General features: G+C 41.2%; 1 protein-coding gene across 1 annotated transcript in view; it reads right to left on the bottom strand.

Annotated features, from left to right (window-relative positions):
- aasdh (aminoadipate-semialdehyde dehydrogenase) overlaps positions 1 to 21,533 on the bottom strand; it is a 29,112-nt gene extending 7,579 nt beyond the window's left edge. The window contains exons 1-9 of the mRNA XM_034180488.1: positions 21,300 to 21,533; positions 19,164 to 19,284; positions 8,074 to 8,342; positions 7,809 to 8,001; positions 3,385 to 3,626; positions 3,186 to 3,292; positions 2,928 to 3,100; positions 549 to 837; positions 350 to 465 (exon numbers count right to left, since the gene is read on the bottom strand). Coding sequence (XP_034036379.1) covers positions 350 to 465; positions 549 to 837; positions 2,928 to 3,100; positions 3,186 to 3,292; positions 3,385 to 3,626; positions 7,809 to 8,001; positions 8,074 to 8,342; positions 19,164 to 19,284; positions 21,300 to 21,529 — 1,740 coding nt within the window. The 5' untranslated portion in view covers positions 21,530 to 21,533. The remainder of the gene's footprint in view (positions 1 to 349; positions 466 to 548; positions 838 to 2,927; positions 3,101 to 3,185; positions 3,293 to 3,384; positions 3,627 to 7,808; positions 8,002 to 8,073; positions 8,343 to 19,163; positions 19,285 to 21,299) is intronic.
- Positions 21,534 to 23,024: the final 1,491 nt, after the last annotated feature.

Genomic DNA, 23,024 nt, shown 5'->3' with positions numbered 1-23,024 from the left:
TGTTGTTATGTTAGGAAGAAATGCTAAATTTACTCAATCATTTCTTGAAACGGGGTCATTTTATGACAAAGCCAATATAGCCAATCACTTAAATAATTATTTTTATGATGAAATTAACAAGCTTCTGGTTGATATGGCTAACCCTAACCCTACCTCTGTTTATATTATTTTTATATGTATAGTGGTGCAGTGTTTTGAAGGCTAGTGAAAATACTGTTGGGTTGACTCCAGGAAGAGTAGTTGTACTTGCTATAAATGGAGATCAAATAATTATCAAATACTAAAAGTTAGCAGTTACGATACCTTCCCCTAATATATATATATGTATATAATACAAATCTGTTTGTACCTGCCACAAACGCTGAATGGTTTGTTTCGTGTTAATGACGTCTCCAAGTGAAGAATCACTTTCCAAATGTCTCCGTCTTTGGTATATTTTCATAAGAGCATCCATGTCCACTTTACCTGTTAGATAAGAACAAGAGTCAGCGGCCATGTGGGTGAGTGAAACAGAAACGAGTGAGTGACACTATGCGCTCGCTGCTCACCGTGACGAGACAGTGGTAAGGCTGAGATCAGCACCAGAGAGTCCGGAATGCTGTAAGAAGGTAACAGCTGAGACAGCTGATTCACAATCAGCCTCCTCAGCTCTCCGTCTGCGCTGTCTGTCTCATCAAGGTCAAGCTCAACAGAAGATGCAGCTTCTTTATGATGCTCAGCTAAAGCGGTAGCTGATTTTTGGTCAGAAGAGGTCGATGCCACGACAAAGGCGAGCAGTCGGAAGCGTTCGTACAGACAAACAGCACAGGCGTCTACTTCAGGCACAGTCAGTATGACCTGAAGAATAAGACACGAGCCAAGCTCAAAGTTAACATTATACACCACAATGCTACAATTAGAGACAATGGGTGTGTCCCACCCAATTCAAGGACTGTATCCTTCGAAGGCTGCCTTTGTCAGCTGCAAAGTGATGCAATTAGGCCCTGTCATTTTGAAGGCTCCTTGAAATACAGCTGAGGAATACAGCCTTCTTTCTGCTGAAAAAGATGGACACAGTAGGTGGTCCGAACAATCTCACAAGTCAATGCACAGTATTATTATCAAGACAAGATCGCTGGTAAATAATATAAAATAAAAAACCCCAAAAGGACAGTTTTGGGCTCCATATGTACATAAGTAAATACTTAATGTTTGTAAGCTATAAATATTGAAAATTGATTACTAAACTACAAGTTACGCCCGTTATGCTACCTTCTTGTGTGAAGCTGAACAGATTGCTTGGCCACGGGGGCCCACAGAGCAAAATGCTAATCCACTTCATTTCAGAATGACTGGAATGATCCTGAGAATTTGCGGGATGCCCAATTATTTACTGGATGTCAATAGTAGCCAGCCTATAGACAGCTACTGTGACTGTTGTGCGGATCGGGGGCAAAATATCTGGGATGTGTTCTGGCTCCTACACTGTTCAATGATTGGATGGACTGGGTGTTGGTAGGGTTGTGGAAACCAGCAATTTGGGTGTCTTTGCTGGAGGTGAAAGGTTCACCAACCTAGACTTTGTCCATGGTTTTTTGATCTTTGTGGAATCAGTGGAAACAGTGATTGTAGCTGAGGGAAGAACTGCGTGTCTCGGTTTGCAAATGTCCTGGATCAAGAATAAGATACAGGTTTGAATGACTTTCTGGACTCAGTTATCAAAAGTGTATCTGTATGCAGAGAAAGTGACAAACTTGTTGACAGATTCACTTATCTCATCAGATAAGTGACGTTCATGTCTCCAGGAACTTTGACTAATGACATTGAAAATTGTTTTGGAAAACTTGTGATCTCATGAGGTTGCTGGACCAAAGGTGTTTTGCAATGTCAATACTTTTCATGTCTGGGACCATGCGCTGGTGTCACACTTTGCCACATTCACGACACCATGGGACTAACTTGGGTCCTGGATGGTAACCACCCAAGCAGGCAATCAGTCCATCACCACATCTCTAAAATAACCATCTATCTGCCACAGCCAGATGAAACATGGGTGTCATCTTGGCCGATACCTTTGCTGGAGGTCAAAGGTCCAAGTCTTTAGAGTCTGAGTGCCTTGAGTCTTTCTTTCTTTCTGATACTTGGGTATTAATCACTAACCTAGGGTGACAGCTGGATGTCTCTGCTTCAGAAGATCCTTGGGTGCTGCTGGAATGACTTTTTGTCAAATGAAATAATACTTAGGGAGACTCAGATGAGTCATATTACTTGTATTGTGAGGAACCATCAAGTATAACAGATGCTACGACGGTACACAGGTGCCCCAGTGTTGATGTCAGTTGAGTTTGGGTAGCATGAGCTAGTGCCCTGTGTCGCAGCATCCACCACACTCCGGAACTGCCTTTAGTCCTTGATGGCAACCATCCAGGCAGATAATATTCTGGAACCCAATAAATGGAAAAGGCCAACGGGATGCCCACATTTCACCTGGATGTGGTACATAGAGGACTACTTTTTTAGTTGTCGGAATGGACCGATTGTCTGCTTGGGTGGTTGCCAAACATCACCCATATCAGTTCCGTGGTGTGGTGGATGTGGCAATATGTGGACCCAATGCATGCTCCCAGACGTGAATGGACCTGAGACGTGGGACAAGGTCAGGTTTGAGGAAACCAATCTGTTGTTCACCATGCTATCTGAAGGACCATGAAAGATATAATCACAAAACCAAAGACACATGTTAAGAGTACCAGTACCTTTGATCTTGATTTTAGTCTTTAAAAAGTTTTGGGCCATAACTGATCTATGGCCTATCCTTCAAAGAAACTGGGTTACGAGTTGTAACTGGTATCAGACCACTTCCCCTTCAAAACAGCTGAAGTCTGTGCATTTCTGCTGCATTTATTTACAGAGTTTTTACAAACCAAAATAACACAAAAGCATTGTACTTGCTGTAAGCTGTCCAAGTTCACTTGTTTTCCATGACGTTTAATCAGCCTGTCTCTCCGTCCTAGGTAGTACAGCTGACCACCATTAACATCCACCCAGTCTCCAGTTGCTCGCATTGTCCCCGGGACCACAGTGTCTTCACCATCCAAGAGACACACTCTGTCCAAACCGCCTTTATAGTGCACAAAGACTTACATACATTACTTTGTCTTTAATGGGATTATCATTCTTGTACATATCAGTGAAATCTTTCCCACCTATGAACATTTGTCCTTGACCCTCCTTAACAACACAGCCACGCTCATCTCTAACTTCCAACACCGTGTCCATCAGAGGAGTCCCCAGAGGCACATGGGACGGCACACTGCATGTCAAATGAACAGAAAAAAATTAATTAAGCTCTTTTTTAATAGTTTCAGTTCAGATGAATCAGTAGTCTGTATTGGAGATACTAACGAGCTGCACTCCTGCAGCAGGGTCTCTGGGATTTTGTAACAAGAGGCCCAGCAGGACACTTCAGTAACACCGTAGATGTTATAGATGTGTGTTTTGTTTGCTATGTGTCTCCAGCTCTTCAGCAGAGCGGGAGATGGACATGCCTCTCCACCCAGAGCCAACACACGCAATGAGGAGCCGGAAGACAGCACCTCCTCTTTTAGGATATGGTGCCCAAAGCGGCCGATCAGGGTTGGCGTGACCTTTGGAAACAGGAAGATATCACATTGATAGATCAAACTGTTTCTATATATATATCAGTTCATGTGTTAATCCTGCTAAGAAAACAAGAGTGACAAAGCAACATCAGAGTTGAACACAAATCCATCTTTACAGAAAACAGAACACATAAAAATTTTTAAAAATCCTGAAATTTAGGGAAGACTATTGTTCCAACTGTCTTACCCAACATGTCTTGGTCAACCAAGGAAAAGACCTTTTGCCTGGAGGCCTATTTTGCCAACAAATCATACCATTTGGAACATAATTTGGAAAGAACATGATTTTTGTGCAAAGCAAACAAGATAACTGAAACTTTGGGGAGTGATCGTACACAGACTGAAGTTTAACTCCAGTCCAATACATGGAAAAAATGGTGGTTCCAGTTTCAAAACTCTGGAAGTAGATATGGAAGGCAGGTCCTGTCTATCAGGCCTTGATGGACTAGATCCTTGGGACATTTTGGAGGCTCTGGGGTGTACATGAAGAAGAATATACTATACATACAAGTAATAGGGCTCTAAAGTGAGCTCGCCTGTAGTGGCATAATGATGTCATAATTCTGTTACTAAATCAGCATAACCTCAGAGTAAAACCTGTGTCAACCTGGGGTAGCGAGGTCTGTGCATAGTGAGGCATTTACTAGCAGTTCATGAACTAAGTTGAAATTGTATCACCAAACTGACAACTGATACATTAAAGACATATACAGTAGTGTTCAGAATAATAGTAGTGCTATGTGACTAAAAAGATTAATCCAGGTTTTGAGTATATTTGTTATTGTTACATGGGAAACAAGGTACCAGTAGATTCAGTAGATTCTCACAAGTCCAACAAGACCAAGCATTCATGATATGCACACTCTTAAGGCTATAAAATATGGCTATTAGTAAAAAAAAAGGAGAAAAGGGGGTGTTCACAATAATAGTAGTGTGGCATTCAGTCAGTGAGTTCGTCAATTTTGTGGAACAAACAGGTGTCCCCTATTTAAGGATGAAGCCAGAACCTGCTGAACATGCTTTTCTCTTTGAAAGCCTGAGGAAAATGGGACGTTCAAGACATTGTTCAGAAGAACAGCATAGTTTGATTAAAAAGTTGATTAGAGAGGGGAAAACTTGTACACAGGTGCAAAAAATTATAGGCTGTTCATCTACAATGATCTCCAATGCTTTAAAATGGACAAAAAAAACAGAGATGCGTGGAAGAAAATGGAAAACAACCATCAAAATGGATAGAAGAATAACAAGAATGGCAAAGGCTCACCCATTGATCAGCTCCAGGATGATCAAAGATGGTCTGGAGTTACCTGTACGTGCTGTGACAGTTAGAAGACGCCTGTGTGAAGCTAATTTATTTGCAAGAATCCCCCGCAAAGTCCCTCTGTTAAATAAAAGACATGTGCAGAAGAGGTTACAATTTGCCAAAGAACACATCAACTGGCCTAAAGAGAAATCGAGGAATATTTTGTGGACTGATGAGAGTAAAATTGTTCTTTTTGGGTCCAAGGGCCGCAGTTTGTGAGATGACCCCCAAACTCTGAATTCAAGCCACAGTTCACAGTGAAGACAGTGAAGCATGGTGGTGCAAGCATCACGATATGGGCATGTTTCTCCTACTATGGTGTTGGGCCTATATATCGCATACCAGGTATCATGGATCAGTTTGGATATGTCAAAATACTTGAAGAGGTCATGTTGCCTTATGCTGAAGAGGACATGCCCTTGAAATAGGTGTTTCAACAAGACAGTGACCCCAAGCACACTAGTAAACCAGCAAAATCTGGGTTCCAAACCAACAAAATTAATGCCTCGCAGATGTGAAGAAATCATGAAAAACTGTGGTTATACAACTAAATACTAAATACTTTAGTGAGTCACAGGATTGCTAAAAAAAAAGCAGTTTGAACATAATAGTTTTGAGTTTGTAGCATCAACAGCAGATGCTACTACAACCCCTGGCAAAAATTATGGAATCACCAGCCTCGGAGGATGTTCATTCAGTTGTTTAATTTTGTAGAAAAAAAGCAGATCACAGACATGACGCAAAACTAAAGTCATTTCAAATGGCAACTTTCTGGCTTTAAGAAACACTATAAGAAATCAAGAAAAAAGATTGTGGCAGTCAGTAACTGTTACTTTTTTAGACCAAGCAGAGGAAAAAATATGGAATCACTCAATTCTGAGGAAAAAATTATGGAATCACCCTGTAAATTTTCATCCCCAAAACTAACACCTGCATCAAATCACATCTGCTCGTTGATATTGACCCTTACCAAAAAGTAGTACATACAAGTATGTTTCAAGTATACTTCCAGTTTACTTTTTATATACTTATCAGTACTATTTTTTGGTAAGGGGACCCTATGCCATGACATTGACCCTATGTGTCTTTTTGCAAGGAATGTTTTCACAATTTTTGCTCTATGGCAAGATGCATTATCATCTTGAAAAATGATTTCATCATCCCCAAACATCCTTTCAATTGTCCAAAATATCAACGTAAACTTGTGCATTTATTGATGATGTAATGACAGCCATCTCCCCATATCATCAATGACTGTGGAAATTTACATGTTCTCTTCAGGCAGTCATCTTTACAAATCTCATTGGAACAGCACCAAACAAAAGTTCCAGCATCATCACCTTGCCCAATGCAGATTCGAGATTCATCACTGAATATGACTTTCATCCAGTCATCCACAGTCCACGATTGCTTTTCCTTAGCCCATTGTAACCTTGTTTTTTTCTGTTTAGGTGTTAATGATGGCTTTCGTTTAGCTTTTCTGTATGTAAATCACATTTCCTTTAGGCGGTTTCTTACAGTTCGGTGACAGACGTTGATTCCAGTTTCCTCCCATTCGTTCCTCATTTGTTTTGTTGTGCATTTTCGATTTTTGAGACATTGCTTTAAGTTTTCTTAAGTTTTAAGTTTTCTGTCTTGACGCTTTGATGTCTTCCTTGGTCTACCAGTATGTTTGCCTTTAACAACCTTCCCATGTTGTTTGTATTTGGTCTAGAGTTTAGACACAGCTGACTGAATAACCAACATCTTTTGCAACATTGCGTGATGATTTACCCTCTTTTAAGAGTTTGATAATCCTCTCCTTTGTTTCAATTGAAATCTCTCGTGTTGGAGCCATGATTCATGTCAGTCCACTTGGTGCAACAGCTCTCCAAGATGTGATCACTCCTTTTAGATGCAGACTAACGAGCAGATCTGATTTGATGCAGGTGTTAGTTTTGGGGATGAAAATTTACAGGGTGGTTCCATAATTTATTCCTCAGAATTGAGTGATTCCATATTTTTTTTCCTCTGCTTGGTCTAAAAAAGTAACCGTTACTGACTGCCACAATCTTTTTTTCTTGATTTCTTATAGTGTTTCTTAAAGCCAGAAAGTTGCCATTTGAAATGACTTTAGTTTTGTGTCATGTCTGTGATCTGCTTTTTTTCTACAAAATTAAACAACTGAATGAACATCCTCTGAGGCCGGTGATTCCATAATTTTTGCCAGGGGTTGTATTATTGTGAACACCTCCTTTTCTACTTTTTTTTTAACTAATAGCCCAATTTCATAGCCTTAAGAGTATGCATATCATGAATGCTTGGTCTTGTTGGATTTGTGAGAATCTACTGAATCTACTAGTACCTTGTTTCCCATGTAACAATAAGAAATATACTCAAAACCTGGATTAATCTTTTTAGTCACATAGCACTACTATTATTCTGAACACTATTGTAAATGACTCATGTTATACATTAAACCAACACAGCTGAAGACCAAGATGAAAAATGTCAAAATATTGGCTTTAGACTGGTCTTCAAAATACAAAACACCCATTTTGAAAGACAGGCCAACCTGTCTAAAGTAACCTGGATGTGAAAAAGATGATTTGTATGAACAGCAATCCTCATAATTAGTTTGTCCAATTACTTATGGGCTTTAATAATGGAGGCACTGCGTAGAAAATGTCTGTCATTCCTAAACCAAGAACGCAATATTTTTGTTCAACAAGTACATCTTCACTGCTTCATTTCAACTCCACTGTGGTGATGCAGAGGCAAAATTATAATCACTGTGTCACTGTCCAAATACTTATGGACCCAACTGGATAAATGTAAATAACACAGGCCATAACAGATTAACACTTATTCCAAAGTACACTTGCCTGTAGGACAGTTGTCCTGTGTTTCCCGAACAGCACCTGAGCCAGACGATGGGGTATTTTTTTGATCACGGTGGGGACGACTAGGAGCTGAGCCCCAGATGACAAAGCCAGAAAAATCTCCACGACAGAAGGGTCAAAAGTTAAGGGTGAGGCAAGAAAAATCACATCATCTGTGTTCATCTGAAACAATGACCTGCAGGTAGGACTTAAGTTAAAACAACAGTTCAGAAGACATCAGTACCAACAAAAAGGTTTCATGACTGACCTGAGATCAATGATGTTGGGTACAATACACTTGTGTGGAACCCTCACAATCTTTGGAAGCCCTGTTGTTCCAGAAGTGTGGAGCACATATGCCCAGTCTCCCAGCATGGCGTCTGATGCTCCATCTGTTTTCTGTACTCTGTTCTGTTGTGTTGTTTGATTGTTCACGTTGATGTGCAGTGGCTTCACTTCCACCAATGTCAGTTTGTACTTGGGCAACACCACACAAATGTCCACAGTCATGTGTTTGTGGAGAACCGCCTGGAATTTCTTTTTGGAAATGGCAAAGTAAACAAGTGTAATATTCATACAAGAACACTCATACATGAATTCTAAAATCATTAATACTGTAAAGTCTTTGGTAATTTTCCCCATTTCATTAACCTTCAAGTGACCAAGTGGCGTTATTTATGACCCCAACCAAATATATGTGCCACTGTGATATCTGCAATCCAAAAAATATATCCTAAGCTGAATTTGTCAATCTACTTCTCCAACAGCTTAAAAAAACAAAACAAAAACAAAAAACAAACAGGAATTGTCCCATTGGTCTGGCAAGGATAATCAAATCAAATCAAATCAATTTTATTTATATAGCGCCAAACAACAAACAACTGCCCCAAGGCGCTTTATATTGTAAGGCAAGGCCATACAATAATTACGGAAAAACCCCAACGGTCAAAACGACCCCCTGTGAGCAAGCACTTGGCGACAGTGGGAAGGAAAAACTCCCTTTTAACAGGAAGAAACCTCCAGCAGAACCAGGCTCAGGGAGGGGCAGTCTTCTGCTGGGACTGGTTGGGGCTGAGGGAGAGAACCAGGAAAAAGACATGCTGTGGAGGGGAGCAGAGATCAATCACTAATGATTAAATGCAGAGTGGTGCATACAGAGCAAAAAGAGAAAGAAACACTCAGTGCATCATGGGAACCCCCCAGCAGTCTAAGTCTATAGCAGCATAACTTTGGGATGGTTCAGGGTCACCTGATCCAGCCCTAACTATAAGCTTTAGCAAAAAGGAAAGTTTTAAGCCTAATCTTAAAAGTAGAGAGGGTGTCTGTCTCCCTGATCCGAATTGGGAGCTGGTTCCACACGAGAGGAGCCTGAAAGCTGAAGGCTCTGCCTCCCATTCTACTCTTAAAAACCCTAGGAACTACAAGTAAGCCTGCAGTCTGAGAGCGAAGCGCTCTATTGGGGTGATATGGTACTATGAGGTCCCAAAGATAAGATGGGACCTGATTATTCAAAACCTTATAAGTAAGAAGAAGAATTTTAAATTCTATTCTAGAATTAACAGGAAGCATAATGAAGAGAGGCCAATATGGGTGAAATATGCTCTCTCTTTCTAGTCCCCGTCAGTACTCTAGCTGCAGCATTTTGAATTAACTGAAGGCTTTTCAGGGAACTTTTAGGACAACCTGATAATAATGAATTACAATAGTCCAGCCTAGAGGAAATAAATGCATGAATTAGTTTTTCAGCATCACTCTGAGACAAGACCTTTCTAATTTTAGAGATATTGCGCAAATGCAAAAAAGCAGTCCTACATATTTGTTTAATATGCGCATTGAATGACATATCCTGATCAAAAATGACTCCAAGATTTCTCACAGTATTACTAGAGGTCAGGGTAATGCCATCCAGAGTAAGGATCTGGTTAGACACCATGTTTCCAAGATTTGTGGGGCCAAGTACAATAACTTCAGTTTTATCTGAGTTTAAAAGCAGGAAATTAGAGGTCGTCCATGTCTTTATGTCTGTAAGACAATCCTGCAGTTTAGCTAATTGGTGTGTGTCCTCTGGCTTCATGGATAAAGTTTGGTATCATCTGCGTAACAATAAAAATTTAAGCAATGCTGTCTAATAATACTGCCTAAGGGAAACATGTATAAAGTGAATAAAATTGGTCCTAGCACAGAACCTTGTGGAACTCCATAATTAACCTTAGTCTGTGAAGAAGATTCCCCATTTATATGAACAAATTGTAATCTATTAGATAAATATGATTCAAACCACCGCAGTGCAGTGCCTTTAATACCTATGGCATGATCTAATCTCTGTAATAAAATTTTATGGTCAACAGTATCAAAAGCAGCACTGAGGTCTAACAGGACAAGCACAGAGATGAGTCCACTGTCTGAGGCCATAAGAAGATCATTTGTAACCTTCACTAATGCTGTTTCTGTACTATGATGGATTCTAAAACCTGACTGAAACTCTTCAAATAGACCATTCCTCTGCAGATGATCAGTTAGCTGTTTTACAACTACCCTTTCAAGACTTTTTGAGAGAAAAGGAAGGTTGGAGATGGGCCTATAATTAGCTAAGATAGCTGGGTCAAGTGATGGCTTTTTAAGTAATGGTTTAATTACTGCCACCTTAAAAGCCTGTGGTACATAGCCAACTAATAAAGATAGATTGATCATATTTAAGATCGAAGCATTAATTAATGGTAGGGCTTCCTTGAGCAGCCTGGTAGGAATGGGGTCTAATAGACATGATGGTTTGGAGGAAGTAACTAATGAAAGTAACTCAGACAGAACATCCATCCATCCATCCATCCATCCATTTTCTTCCGCTTTATCCGGAGTCGGGTCGCGGGGGCAGCAGCTCAAGCAAAGCCGCCCAGACCTCCCGATCCACACACACCTCCTCCAGCTCCTCCGGGGGAACCCCAAGGCGTTCCAAAGCCAGCCGAGAGATGTAGTCCCTCCAGCATGTCCTGGGTCTTCCCCGGGGCCTCCTCCCAGTAGGACGTGCCCGGAACACCTCCCCAGCGAGGCGTCCAGGGGGCATCCGGAAAAGATGCCCAAGCCACCTCAACTGACCCCTTTCGATGTGGAGGAGCAGCGGCTCGACTCTGAGCTCCTCCCGAGTGACCGAGCTCCTCACCCTATCTCTAAGGGAGCGCCCAGCCACCCTGCGGAGGAAACTCATCTTGGCCGCTTGTACTCGCGATCTCGTTCTTTCGGTCATGAGCCAACTCTCATGACCATAGGTGAGGATCGGTAAATCGAGAGCTTTGCCCCCCTACTCAGCTCTCTCTTCACCACGACGGTCCAATACAGCGGCCGCATCACTGCAGACGCTGCACCGATCCGTCTATCGATCTCACGCTCCATCCGTCCCTCACACGTGAACAAGACCCCGAGATACTTAAACTCCTCCACTTGAGGCAAGGACACTCCACCGACCTGAAGAGGGCAAAGTACCTTTTTCCGGTTGAGAACCATGGCCTCGGATTTGGAGGTGCTGATTTTCATCCCGGACGCTTCACACTCGGCTGCAAACCGCCCCAGTGCACGCTGAAGGTCCTGATTTGACGAAGCCAACAGAACCACATCATCCGCAAACAGCAGAGACGAGATTCTGTGGTTCCCAAACCAGACCCCCTCTACACCCTGGCTGCGCCTAGAAATTCTGTCCATAAAAATAATGAACAGAACCGGTGACAAAGGGCAGCCCTGGCGGAGGCCAACGTGCACTGGAAACAGGTTTGACTTACTACCGGCAATGCGAACCAAGCTCCTGCTGCGGTCGTACAGGGACCGGATAGCCCTTAGCAAAGGACCCCGGACCCCGTACTCCCGGAGCACTCCCCACAGGATGCGCAGAGGGACATGGTCGAATGCCTTCTCCAGATCCACAAAACACATGTGGACTGGTTGGGCAAACTCCCATGAACCCTCGAGCACCCGATGGAGCGTGTAGAGCTGGTCCAGTGTGCCGTGACCAGGAGGAAAACCACACTGCTCCTCCTGAATCCGAGGTTCAACCATCGGTCGAATTCTCCTCTCCAGTACTCTGGAATAGACCTTACCGGGGAGGCTGAGGAGTGTGATCCCCCTATAGTTGGAACACACCCTCCGGTCCCCCTTCTTAAACAGAGGGACCACCACCCCGGTCTCCCAATCCAGAGGCACTGTCCCCGATCGCCACGCGATGTTGCAGAGGCATGTCAGCCAAGACAGCCCTACAACATCCAGAGACTTAAGGTACTCAGGACGGATTTCATCCACCCCAGGAGCCCTGCCTCAGACAGAACAATCGGAGAGAAAGAGTCTAACCAAATACCAGCATTACTGAAAGCAGTCGAACATAAAGATATGTCTTTGGGATGGTTATGAATAACTTTTTCTCTAATAGTTAGAATTTTATTAGCAAAGAAAGTCATGAAGTCATTACTAGTTAAAGTTAAAGGAATACTTGGCTCAATAGAGCTCTGACTCTTTGTCAGCCTGGCTACAGTGCTGAAAAGAAACCTGGGGTTGTTCTTATTTTCTTCAATTAGTGATGAGTAGTAAGATGTCCTAGCTTTACGGAGGGCTTTTTTATAGAGCAACAGACTCTTTTTCCAGGCTAAGTGAAGATCTTCTAAATTAGTGAGACGCCATTTCCTCTCCAACTTACGGGTTATCCGCTTTAAGCTGCGAGTTTGTGAGTTATACCACGGAGTCAGGCACTTCTGATTTAAGGCTCTCTTTTTCAGAGGAACTACAGCATCCAAAGTTGTCTTCAATGAGGATGTAAAACTATTGACGAGATACTCTATCTCCCTTACAGAGTTTAGGTAGCTACTCTGCACTGTGTTGGTATATGGCATTAGAGAACATAAAGAAGGAATCATATCCTTAAACCTAGTTACAGCGCTTTCTGAAAGACTTCTAGTGTAATGAAACTTATTCCCCACTGCTGGGTAGTCCATCAGAGTAAATGTAAATGTTATTAAGAAATGATCAGACAGAAGGGAGTTTTCAGGGAATACTGTTAAGTCTTCAATTTCCATACCATAAGTCAGAACAAGATCTAAGATATGATTAAAGTGGTGGGTGGACTCATTTACATTTTGAGCAAAGCCAATTGAGTCTAATAATAGATTAAATGCAGTGTTGAGGCTGTCATTCTCAGCATCTGTGTGGATGTTAAAATCGCCCACTATAATTATCTTATCTGAGCTAAGCACTAAGTCAGACAAAAGGTCTGAAAATTCACAGAGAAACTCACAGTAACAACCAGGTGGACGATAGGTAATAACAAATAAAACTGGTTTTTGGGACTTCCAATTTGGATGGACAAGACTAAGAGTCAAGCTTTCAAATGAATTAAAGCTCTGTCTTGGATTTTGGATTAATTAATAAGCTGGAATGGAAGATTGCTGCTAATCCTCCGCCTCGGCCCGTGCTACGAGCGTTCTGGCAGTTAGTGTGACTCGGGGGTGTTGACTCATTTAAACTAACATATTCATCCTGCTGTAACCAGGTTTCTGTAAGGCAGAATAAATCAATGTTGATCAATTATTATATCATTTACAGAACAGAAGGTTCATTTAGATAACAGAAGGTTATGTGGGTCATTTATGACCCTAAAGGCATGTATGTATATATTCATTTTTTAACATTACAGGCTTTAACTTTATCATTTAAAAATTAATAATTACATTAAAATATTTTAGAATATCTATCATAGATAAAGGAAGCAGTATAGGTATGATTGACACAGATACAGCCATTAAAAGTTGCTAAAATGCGATATCGGCCTGAAGGCTTTGTGTCCCCCGTCACCTTCGCAGTGTGCCTAGACCTTGAAGTGATGCATATTTGCTGTAAACTTGATGAACCGCTCTGAAATCCTTGGAAAGTTATTGAGAGTACAGGCTTCATCACACACAGACACTAGTTTTGACTTTGTGACCTTCAGTAGTTAGCCAAGGACATCAAATTAAACTAGACAGAGTTTGAGACTTGGCCTAAACCTCAAGTGATGCATCCCTGCTCCACATGAGGTAAATGTGTCTCCAATCTATGAAACGTTTGAGTACACTGGAAGAGCAATGTTTCAGGCAGATGCATAGACAGATGGACAGCATTTCTATGCCCCTCCACCAAGAGACGGTGGACAAAAACAGCTTACTCACTTGAGGTGAAAAGAAACTGAACAATTAACAAGTTGCAAGTTTTCATTATGTAGTTTTTATCAATATTTAAAGACTTTTTGGTGCACAGAATATCTAAAATCTAAAGTCTAAAATCTATGCACAGTACTGCAGTTGGGCCAACATTTTTCAGATGAATTGAGGACATAATCAGTAAGGCAACGCGAATATAATTGAAATTTTCATCAAAATTGGAGTCCATACCTTCAATGGGGTAATAATAATCAACCATTAGCAGCTCCATCAACTGACAAAGGAAGGGATTTCAACTTGTCTACTTTTATGTTACAGCTTGATTCCAAAATGGATTAAATTCTTTTTTTTTTTACTCAAAATTCTACATACAATACCCCATAATGACAATGTGAAAAAGGTATTTTTTTTTTTTGTTTTTTTTTTTTGCAAATTCATTAAAAGCAAACAACAACAAAAACTAAGAAATCACATGTACATAAGCATTCACAGCTTTTGACATGAAGCCCAAAATTGAGCTCAGGTGTCTCCTTTTCCCACTGATCATCCTTGAGATGTTTCTAGAGCTTAATTGGAGTCCACCTGGGGTAAATTCAGTTGATTAGATATGATTTGGAAAGACACACACCTGTCTACATATAAGGTCCTACAGGTCAGAGCACAAACCAAGCATGAAGTCGAAGTAATTGTCTGTAGACCTCTGAGACAGGATTGTCTCAAGGCACAAATCTGGGGAAGGGTGCAGAAACATTTCTGCTGCTTTGAAGGTCCCAATGAACACAGTGCCTCCTTCATCCATAAATGGAAGAAGTCTGGATCCACCAGAACTCTTCCTAGAGATGGCCACACGTCTAAACTGTGTGATCAGGGGAGAAGGGCCTTATTCAGGGAGGTGACCAAGAACTCAATGGTCACTCTGTCAGAGCTCCAACATTCCTCTGTGGAAAGAGGAGAACGTTCGAGAAAGACAATCATCTCTGCAGCAATCCACCAGTCAGGCCTATATGTTAGAGTGGCTAGACAGAAGCCACTCCTTAGTAAAACGTACATGGCAGCCCACCTGGAGTTTGCCAAAAGACACCTGAAGGACTCTCAGACCATGAAAAACAAAATTCTCTAGTCTGATGAGACAAAGATTGAACTGTGTGGCGTGAATGCCAGGTGTCATGCTTGGAGGACATGTTTGCCTGCACCGCTCATCACCAAGCCAATACCATCCCTAAAGTGAAGCATGGTGGTGGCAGCATCATGCTGTGAGGATGTTTTTCAGCAGCAGGAACTAGAAGGACTAGAAGGATTGAGGGAAAGATGAATGCAGCACTGTACCGAGACATCCTGATGAAAATCTGGTCCAGAGTGCTCTTGACCTCAGACCGGGGTTCATCTTTCAGCAGAACAATTACCCTAAGCACACAGCCAAGAAATCAAAGGAGTTGCTTCAGAACAACACTGTGAATGTCCTTGAGTGGTCCAACCAGAGTCCAGACCTGAATCCCATTGAACATCCCTGGAGAGATCTGAAAATGGCTGTGCACCAACACTCCCCATCCAACCTGATGGCGCTTGAGAGGTGCAGGAAAGAGGAATGGGCAAAACTGCCCAAAGATAGGTGTGCCAAGCTTGTGGCATCATATTTAAGAAGACTTGAGGCTATAATTGCTGCCAAAGGTGCATCAACAAGTACTGAGCAAAAGGTGTGAATACTTATGTGCGCGTGACTTCTTAAGTTTTCATTTTTAATAAATTTGCAAAAAAATGGGGTTCTGTGTGTAGAATTTGAGGGAATTTGTGTGTAGAATTTGAGGGAAAAATGAATAAGGCTGTACCATAACAAAATGTGGAAAAAGTGAAGTGCTGTGAATACTCTCTGGGTGCACTGTATGTATATGTATGAATCTTGGTGATATCTTGAAAATCACAAAGGAAAGGTTTTTCAGTCACATCTGGCTCAAAGTTCAATCCCCAAAGTTGGTACGTAATAGTTATAGGTTTTTTTACTAATCTTGTACACAAACATGTCATGAGCTGGGTAGGCGTGGCACAGAAGGAGGTTGAACACAAATGCAGACCCAAAATACTGAGGTATACATTAAAGGCTTTATGTCAGAAATCAGGCTGGGGTTCAGTACACAAAAAGGCAGTCTGAGAAGCAGTGGTACAGGCAGGGGTCAGGCAGAGGCATAGTCAACAACAAGCACAGTTCCAAAATACCAGGAGACACAATACATGGGCTGAGGCAGGAGCAAGGTCAAAAAACAAAGCACGATCAAAAATGGCAAGGCAAATACAGAGCAAAAAACAAAGGCTGGAACGTGGACAAGAAATCACAACAAACTAGCAGGGAGTGGAGAAAGTGAGGGGCTTAAATAACAGGTGCAGTAATTAGGGAAACAAGGCACAGGTTGTCAGGGAAGGTTCTGGAAGGGGTGTGGTCAGATGAGACAGAGGTGAGACAGGAGTCAAGAGAGTGCAGGAAGACAGAGCAGACAGAATTACAATGAAGGTGAATGAAGCTGATGCAAGATAGTGCAGGAAGACAAATGCAAAGTGAACAGGACCTGACAAGATGGTGAACCTAACCACAGAGATCAAAATAAAACACCAACACAAAAGATGAACAAAACCCAAGTCCCAATAAACAAGAAATAAAATAAAGAAAACCAGACATGAAGGAACAAAGAATTAAACCATGAAACAAATGTAAGAACTGAAAAGAGCTAAACAAGAAAATAAAGACTAAGACCAAACCAGAATGGAACTGTGTGGAACAATAAACAGTTCATTCAACATAAGACAAAAGAAAAGCAAACAGGAAATAAAATTAATGAATATACAAAGGTAGGAATGAAACTAGACACATGTCTAAAGTAAGATAAACAGGAAATAACTGAAACAAAAAATAAAACCACTGACAAATGTAATACACACAGGAACAAGATAATCAGAACCAAAGTATGACGAGACTAGATTAATAACTAAAATAAAACAACTAGATAAAAATAATATCTATCTTTATTTGTTGGCAATGTACCACAGGCTTTTAAGGTGGCAGTAATTAAACCATTACTTAAAAAGCCATCACTTGACCCAGCTATCTTAGCTAATTATAGGCCAATCTCCAACCTTCCTTTTCTCTCAAAAATTCTTGAAAGGGCAGTTGTAAAACAGCTAACTGATCATCTGCAGAGGAATGGTCTATTTGAAGAGTTTCAGTCAGGTTTTAGAATTCATCATAGTACAGAAACAGCATTAGTGAAGGTTACAAATGATCTTCTTATGGCCTCAGACAGTGGACTCATCTCTGTGCTTGTCCTGTTAGACCTCAGTTCTGCTTTTGATACTGTTGACCATAAAATTTTATTACAGAGATTAGAGCATGCCATAGGTATTAAAGGCACTGCACTGCGGTGGTTTGAATCATATTTATCTAATAGATTACAATTTGTTCATGTAAATGGGGAGTCTTCTTCACAGACTAAGGTTAATTATGGAGTTCCACAAGGTTCTGTGCTAGGACCAATTTTATTCACTTTATACATGTTTCCCTTAGGCAGTATTATTAGAAAGCATTACTTAAATTTTCATTGTTACGCAGATGATACCCAGCTTTATCTATTCATGAAGCCAGAGGACACACACAAATTAGTTAAACTGCAGGAATGTCTTACAGACATAAAGACATGGATGACCTCTAATTTTCTGCTTTTAAATTCAGATAAAACTGAAGTTATTGTACTTGGCCCCACAAATCTTAGAAACATGGTGTCTAACCAGATCCTTACTCTGGATGGCATTACCCTGACCTCTAGTAATAATGTGAGAAATCTTGGAGTCATTTTTGATCAGGATATGTCCTTCAATGCGCATATTAAGCAAATATGTAGGACTGCTTTTTTGCATTTCAAATCAAATCAATTTTATTTATATAGCGCCAAATCACAACAAACAGTTGCCCCAAGGCGCTTTATATTGTAAGGCAAAAGCCATACAATAATTACGGAAAAACCCCAACGGTCAAAACGACCCCCTGTGAGCAAGCACTTGGCAACAGTGGGAAGAAACAGGAAGAAACCTCCAGCAGAACCAGGCTCAGGGAGGGGCAGTCTTCTGCTGGGACTGGTTGGGGCTGAGGGAGAGAACCAGGAAAAAGACATGCTGTGGAGGGGAGCAGAGATCAATCACTAATGATTAAATGCAGAGTGGTGCATACAGAGCAAAAAGAGAAAGAAACACTCAGTGCATCATGGGAACCCCCCAGCAGTCTAGGTCTATAGCAGCATAACTAAGGGATGGTTCAGGGTCACCTGATCCAGCCCTAACTATAAGCTTTAGCAAACAGGAAAGTTTTAAGCCTAATCTTAAAAGTAGAGAGGGTGTCTGTCTCCCTGATCTGAATTGAGAGCTGGTTCCACAGGAGAGGAGCCTGAAAGCTGAAGGCTCTGCCTCCCATTCTACTCTTACAAACCCTAGGAACTACAAGTAAGCCTGCAGTCTGAGAGCGAAGCGCTCTATTGGGGTGATATGGTACTATGAGGTCCCTAAGATAAGATGGGACCTGATTATTCAAAACCTTATAAGTAAGAAGAAGAATTTTAAATTCTATTCTAGAATTAACAGGAAGCCAATGAAGAGAGGCCAATATGGGTGAGATATGCTCTCTCCTTCTAGTCCCTGTCAGTACTCTAGCTGCAGCATTTTGAATTAACTGAAGGCTTTTCAGGGAACTTTTAGGACAACCTGATAATAATGAATTACAATAGTCCAGCCTAGAGGAAATAAATGCATGAATTAGTTTTTCAGCATCACTCTGAGACAAGACCTGCCCTTCCCTGAGCATGGTTCTGCTGGAGGTTTCTTCCTGTTAAAAGGGAGTTTTTCCTTCCCACTGTCGCCAAGTGCTTGCTCACAGGGGGTCATTTTGACCGTTAGGGTTATTCTGTAATTATTGTATGGCTTTTGCCTTACAATATAAAGCGCCTTGGGGCAACTGTTTGTTGTGATTTGGCGCTATATAAATAAAATTGATTTGATTTGATTTAATAGGGGACAAAACATGACTGGGCCAGACTGGGGCCGAAACCTGACAAAACACACAGATACAATCACAGATCCTCTGACCTCCTCTCCAACCTGGTGGAGTTAATGAAGTTTTAAGAATATGGGAATCAAACAGAAGCAAATTTTCTACCTTCAGGAGGTCACTCTGCACAGCGCAGTACTTGAGGCCACACTGGTTTATGACTCGGGCTGACAGGAGCCCTGGAGCATCTGGATCCAGTGGTGCATAGGCAGCAGGGAACTGGAGTATCCTGTTAAAGCAGGTTGTCACAGAATGTAAACCTCTCCAGAAATGTTCCACACATAGTGTTAGGAGAAACAAGGCTTTCTGATACTTTGAATCAAACCTACAAAAAGTGTCACTTAAAAAAACACTTAAAACACTAAATGAAAGAGAAGGTCTTTGTTTCTGTCACCTCCAACCTCCTGCATTCCCTTCACGGCCCATGTCTCAGCCTCGTACATCTTATCTTACTACTGTTTAATTCACCTGACCTTTGACCCTCAGCTTAACGCCACAGACTGCACACTGTGGGTTATTTCAGCACCTAGTTCTTCATACTTGCTTATTAATGATAATATTTAAAATTTGTAACACTTTTCTATACATCTCCTGCTGGCTAATTTCCAGATGTGGCAGTAAGTCACTGTCAAGTCATCAATCTGCAAGTCCCAAGTCAAGTCTCAAGTCAGCAGTCAAACACTTGGTGGTCATTATGATTTGAGACTTGACTTGGGACTTGCTGATTCATGACTTGAGAGTGACTTGATGGTGACTTACTCCCACCACTGCTAATGCATTGGTGCTGTACATGGTCACATTCACCACCCTACAGAACACTCCTGTGTCCTGACTATCAATTGCTCCTGAAAAACTCCTGGTTCCATCCCCTCCTCATGAAAGCAGCTATTCATCTTCTGCAGCCCGGTGACATGTGGACATCTCTTTGGACTTGTCCAGTTGCTGGGCTCATCTGCATTGAGGAACCTGTGTGCTGGATCATGTCCCAGGGAAGTGCATCATGTCGCTGTAGTGTCATAATGATGTTCCCTCACAATACTATTTGTATGCCTCATCTGGGCCTCCTTAAGCCCTCATTTGACACAAACTCATTAGAGCAGTACCAATCGATTTGCCAGATAGGCCTAGTACCAAATATATCCAGCTGCTTTCAATCATTGGTTATTTGGTTATAGCCCATCCGCGTCTCATAACAATATAGTAAGACTAGTAAGACTAGTAAGACTAGAACTACCAGTACTCTAAAGATTTGGACCTTTGTAATCCAGCAAAGATATCAACAGAGCCAAACACGCCTGTCTAGTGACCTCATGATTCTGTAAGTTCTTCCCAGATGATCTTTATTGATCTCCTCTGTGAGATCAATAAAGTTTTATCTTATCTTATCTTACTGTAATTCATAAAGGCCAGGGCATCATTTGACAAAATAAATAAATAAATAAAATCAGAAAATAAGTACTCAAGTCTGGTATATGGTCAGTGATGAATTCGCTAAAATGTAGTGCAAGAAATACTCATCTATTTTTTTTTTTTTTTTTACCAAGAAGTTCCAAGACTGACCAGCCAAAATGCTAGTATGCATCATGTGACAAGTTATCAAAAAAAAATTAAAAATTATATATATAAGTATTTGAACACCCTGCGATTTTGCAAATTCTCCCACTTCGAAACCATGGAGGGATCTGAAATTTTCATCTTAGGTGTATGTCCACTGTGAGAGACATAATCTAAAAAAAAAAAAAAAAATCTGGAAATCACAATGTATGATTTTTTTAAGAATTTATTTGTATGTTACTGCTGCAAATAAGTATTTGAGTGGGCGGGCGCAAAATACTTATTTTCCTCACTGTATATATATATATATATATATATATATATATATATATATATAGTTCATTACTATATAATAATGTTTTTTATTATTGCTCTTATTATCATTATTGAGGCAGGGGTGGTGGCCAAGTGGTTAGTGCACTTGGATTACTATTGTTTATTATTTTCTCATGTTCATTCGTTACCTCAAGTTTCAAAGGACCATAATGGAAATAAGTTGAGATCAATTTTATTTATCCCGAAAGAAATTTAAATAAGTGTGCTTGTCACTTTCCTGTGTTATCCTTGTGAATTTCAGTGTATGTAAGTATGTATGTATGTATACAATGTATAACTGAATTTTGCTTTGACCATAAAAGTTATGCCTGGTTTAAGCACATAAAGTCATAAATCTGAGGACAGTGAACTCACCCCAGAATCCACACAGGCGTAAACAGGTCCTCCAGACAGCACAGCCCGATGACGTCATTCCTGAGACAGCAGTTGTCCCTCAGAGTTTGGGACAGTTCACTGACCAGTGTGACGACGTCACTGTAGAATAAAGACACCGACCCGGAGCCGCTGTCATACGTCACAGCCGTGCGCTCCGCATGCACACAGGCGGCGGCAGCGACGAGGTCGTGCAGCGTCCCGCGGTCCATAATGACGAGCTGGTTCCGTAAAAAAAAAAAAAAAAGGATTAAAAACACGACCTACGCATTATTCACCTCTCACTGCTCCTTTGTCGCAAAAAGATGACGAAATCGTCTGAAAAGAGACGCGCCGTAAACGACAGAGAAAGAGAAAACCAAGTACATAAAACATAAATGTAAAAACACCATTAAAACAACACAGCATATACAAGATGTCCAAGCGTTAAGAGTGACACTGATAATACCAGACGACCTACAAGGTAAATAAATAAATAATGTCATTAATGGGTTGCCGCGGACTTTACCCGAGCGCCCTCTAGTGGCCGTTTTTGACCGATGTAAACATCGCCGAATGCAATACAAATACATGTAATTTGGTCACTTAGTGCTTCATTTCAGCTCAGTTTGGTGCATAAATCTAATCCTTCCAGGCAATGAGAGCCGTCAGATAGAAGCAAGTTAGAGACAAAAAAAAATAAAAAATCAGCTGATTCCAATAAACAATCAATGCAGCCCGAGCGTGTTTTCCACTCTCACGAGTGCCACTATCTTGGCTTATGGCAATCTAAAAGTGAACGCTCTCGTTTTGGCCGAACTTCTAGCCAGTTTCTAGGTTTCTGTGTTAGTACGCGCCTGCGGCCAACGTGCTTGATAAATTTCCTGCGCAAAAAGTAGTTCCTAGATAATTGTGATACATTCCTGTGAGATAATGAGTATATCTCATCTAAATCAATTCTAAAATTTACCAGTAATAAAATTATAAAGATAACTGAAGTTTTAAGAGTGGCCGTAATAAATATTTAAGAAACTTAAAGTTTATGAGCACCTTCACCTGCTATTGCTCAACCACATTGTAAACATTGACATGATGGAGTTTGATGGGAAGAGTTCAGAAAGATACGATTGGAATGTTTTGATTACCATTTACAGTTGGAGATGAAAGACTTGGGTGTTAACTTTGTGTTAAAGTCATAACAAGAAGCTGCACTGAAAGAGATCTATCTGGGAAGAGACACATTCTGTGTGTTGTTACTCCAATGAGAGCAACACGCTGAGAAAGTAGTAGCTTCGAGAAAGTAGTCCGGCGAGCTCAATTTGTGGGTGCGAGCTATCCCACAATGCCAATACAGCATAGATGTCGGTCCAGTGAGAGCGGCACTCTGAGCAGGGTGCGTATTTTCATCAGGCAGCCAGTCGCGGAAGTATGAATTCTCGCCTTCGGATTTGCCACTTTGCCGGAAGTGACATGTCTCCACAGTATACAGGTCTGTCAATAAAGTATAGGTCCTTTTTATTTTTTTCAAAAACTATATGGATTTCATTCATATGTTTTTACGTCAGACATGCTTGAACCGTCGTGCGCATGCGTGAGTTTTTCCACGCCTGTCGGTGACGTCATTCGCCTGTGAGCACTCCTTGTGGGAGGAGTCGTCCAGCCCCTCGTCGGAATTCCTTTGTCTGAGAAGTTGCTGAGAGACTGGCGCTTTGTTTGATCAAAATTTTT

Source organism: Thalassophryne amazonica, chromosome 10 (genome assembly GCF_902500255.1).
Source record: "Thalassophryne amazonica chromosome 10, fThaAma1.1, whole genome shotgun sequence".
NCBI lineage: Eukaryota > Metazoa > Chordata > Actinopteri > Batrachoidiformes > Batrachoididae > Thalassophryne > Thalassophryne amazonica.
This window is presented reverse-complemented; position numbering and strand designations above follow the sequence as displayed.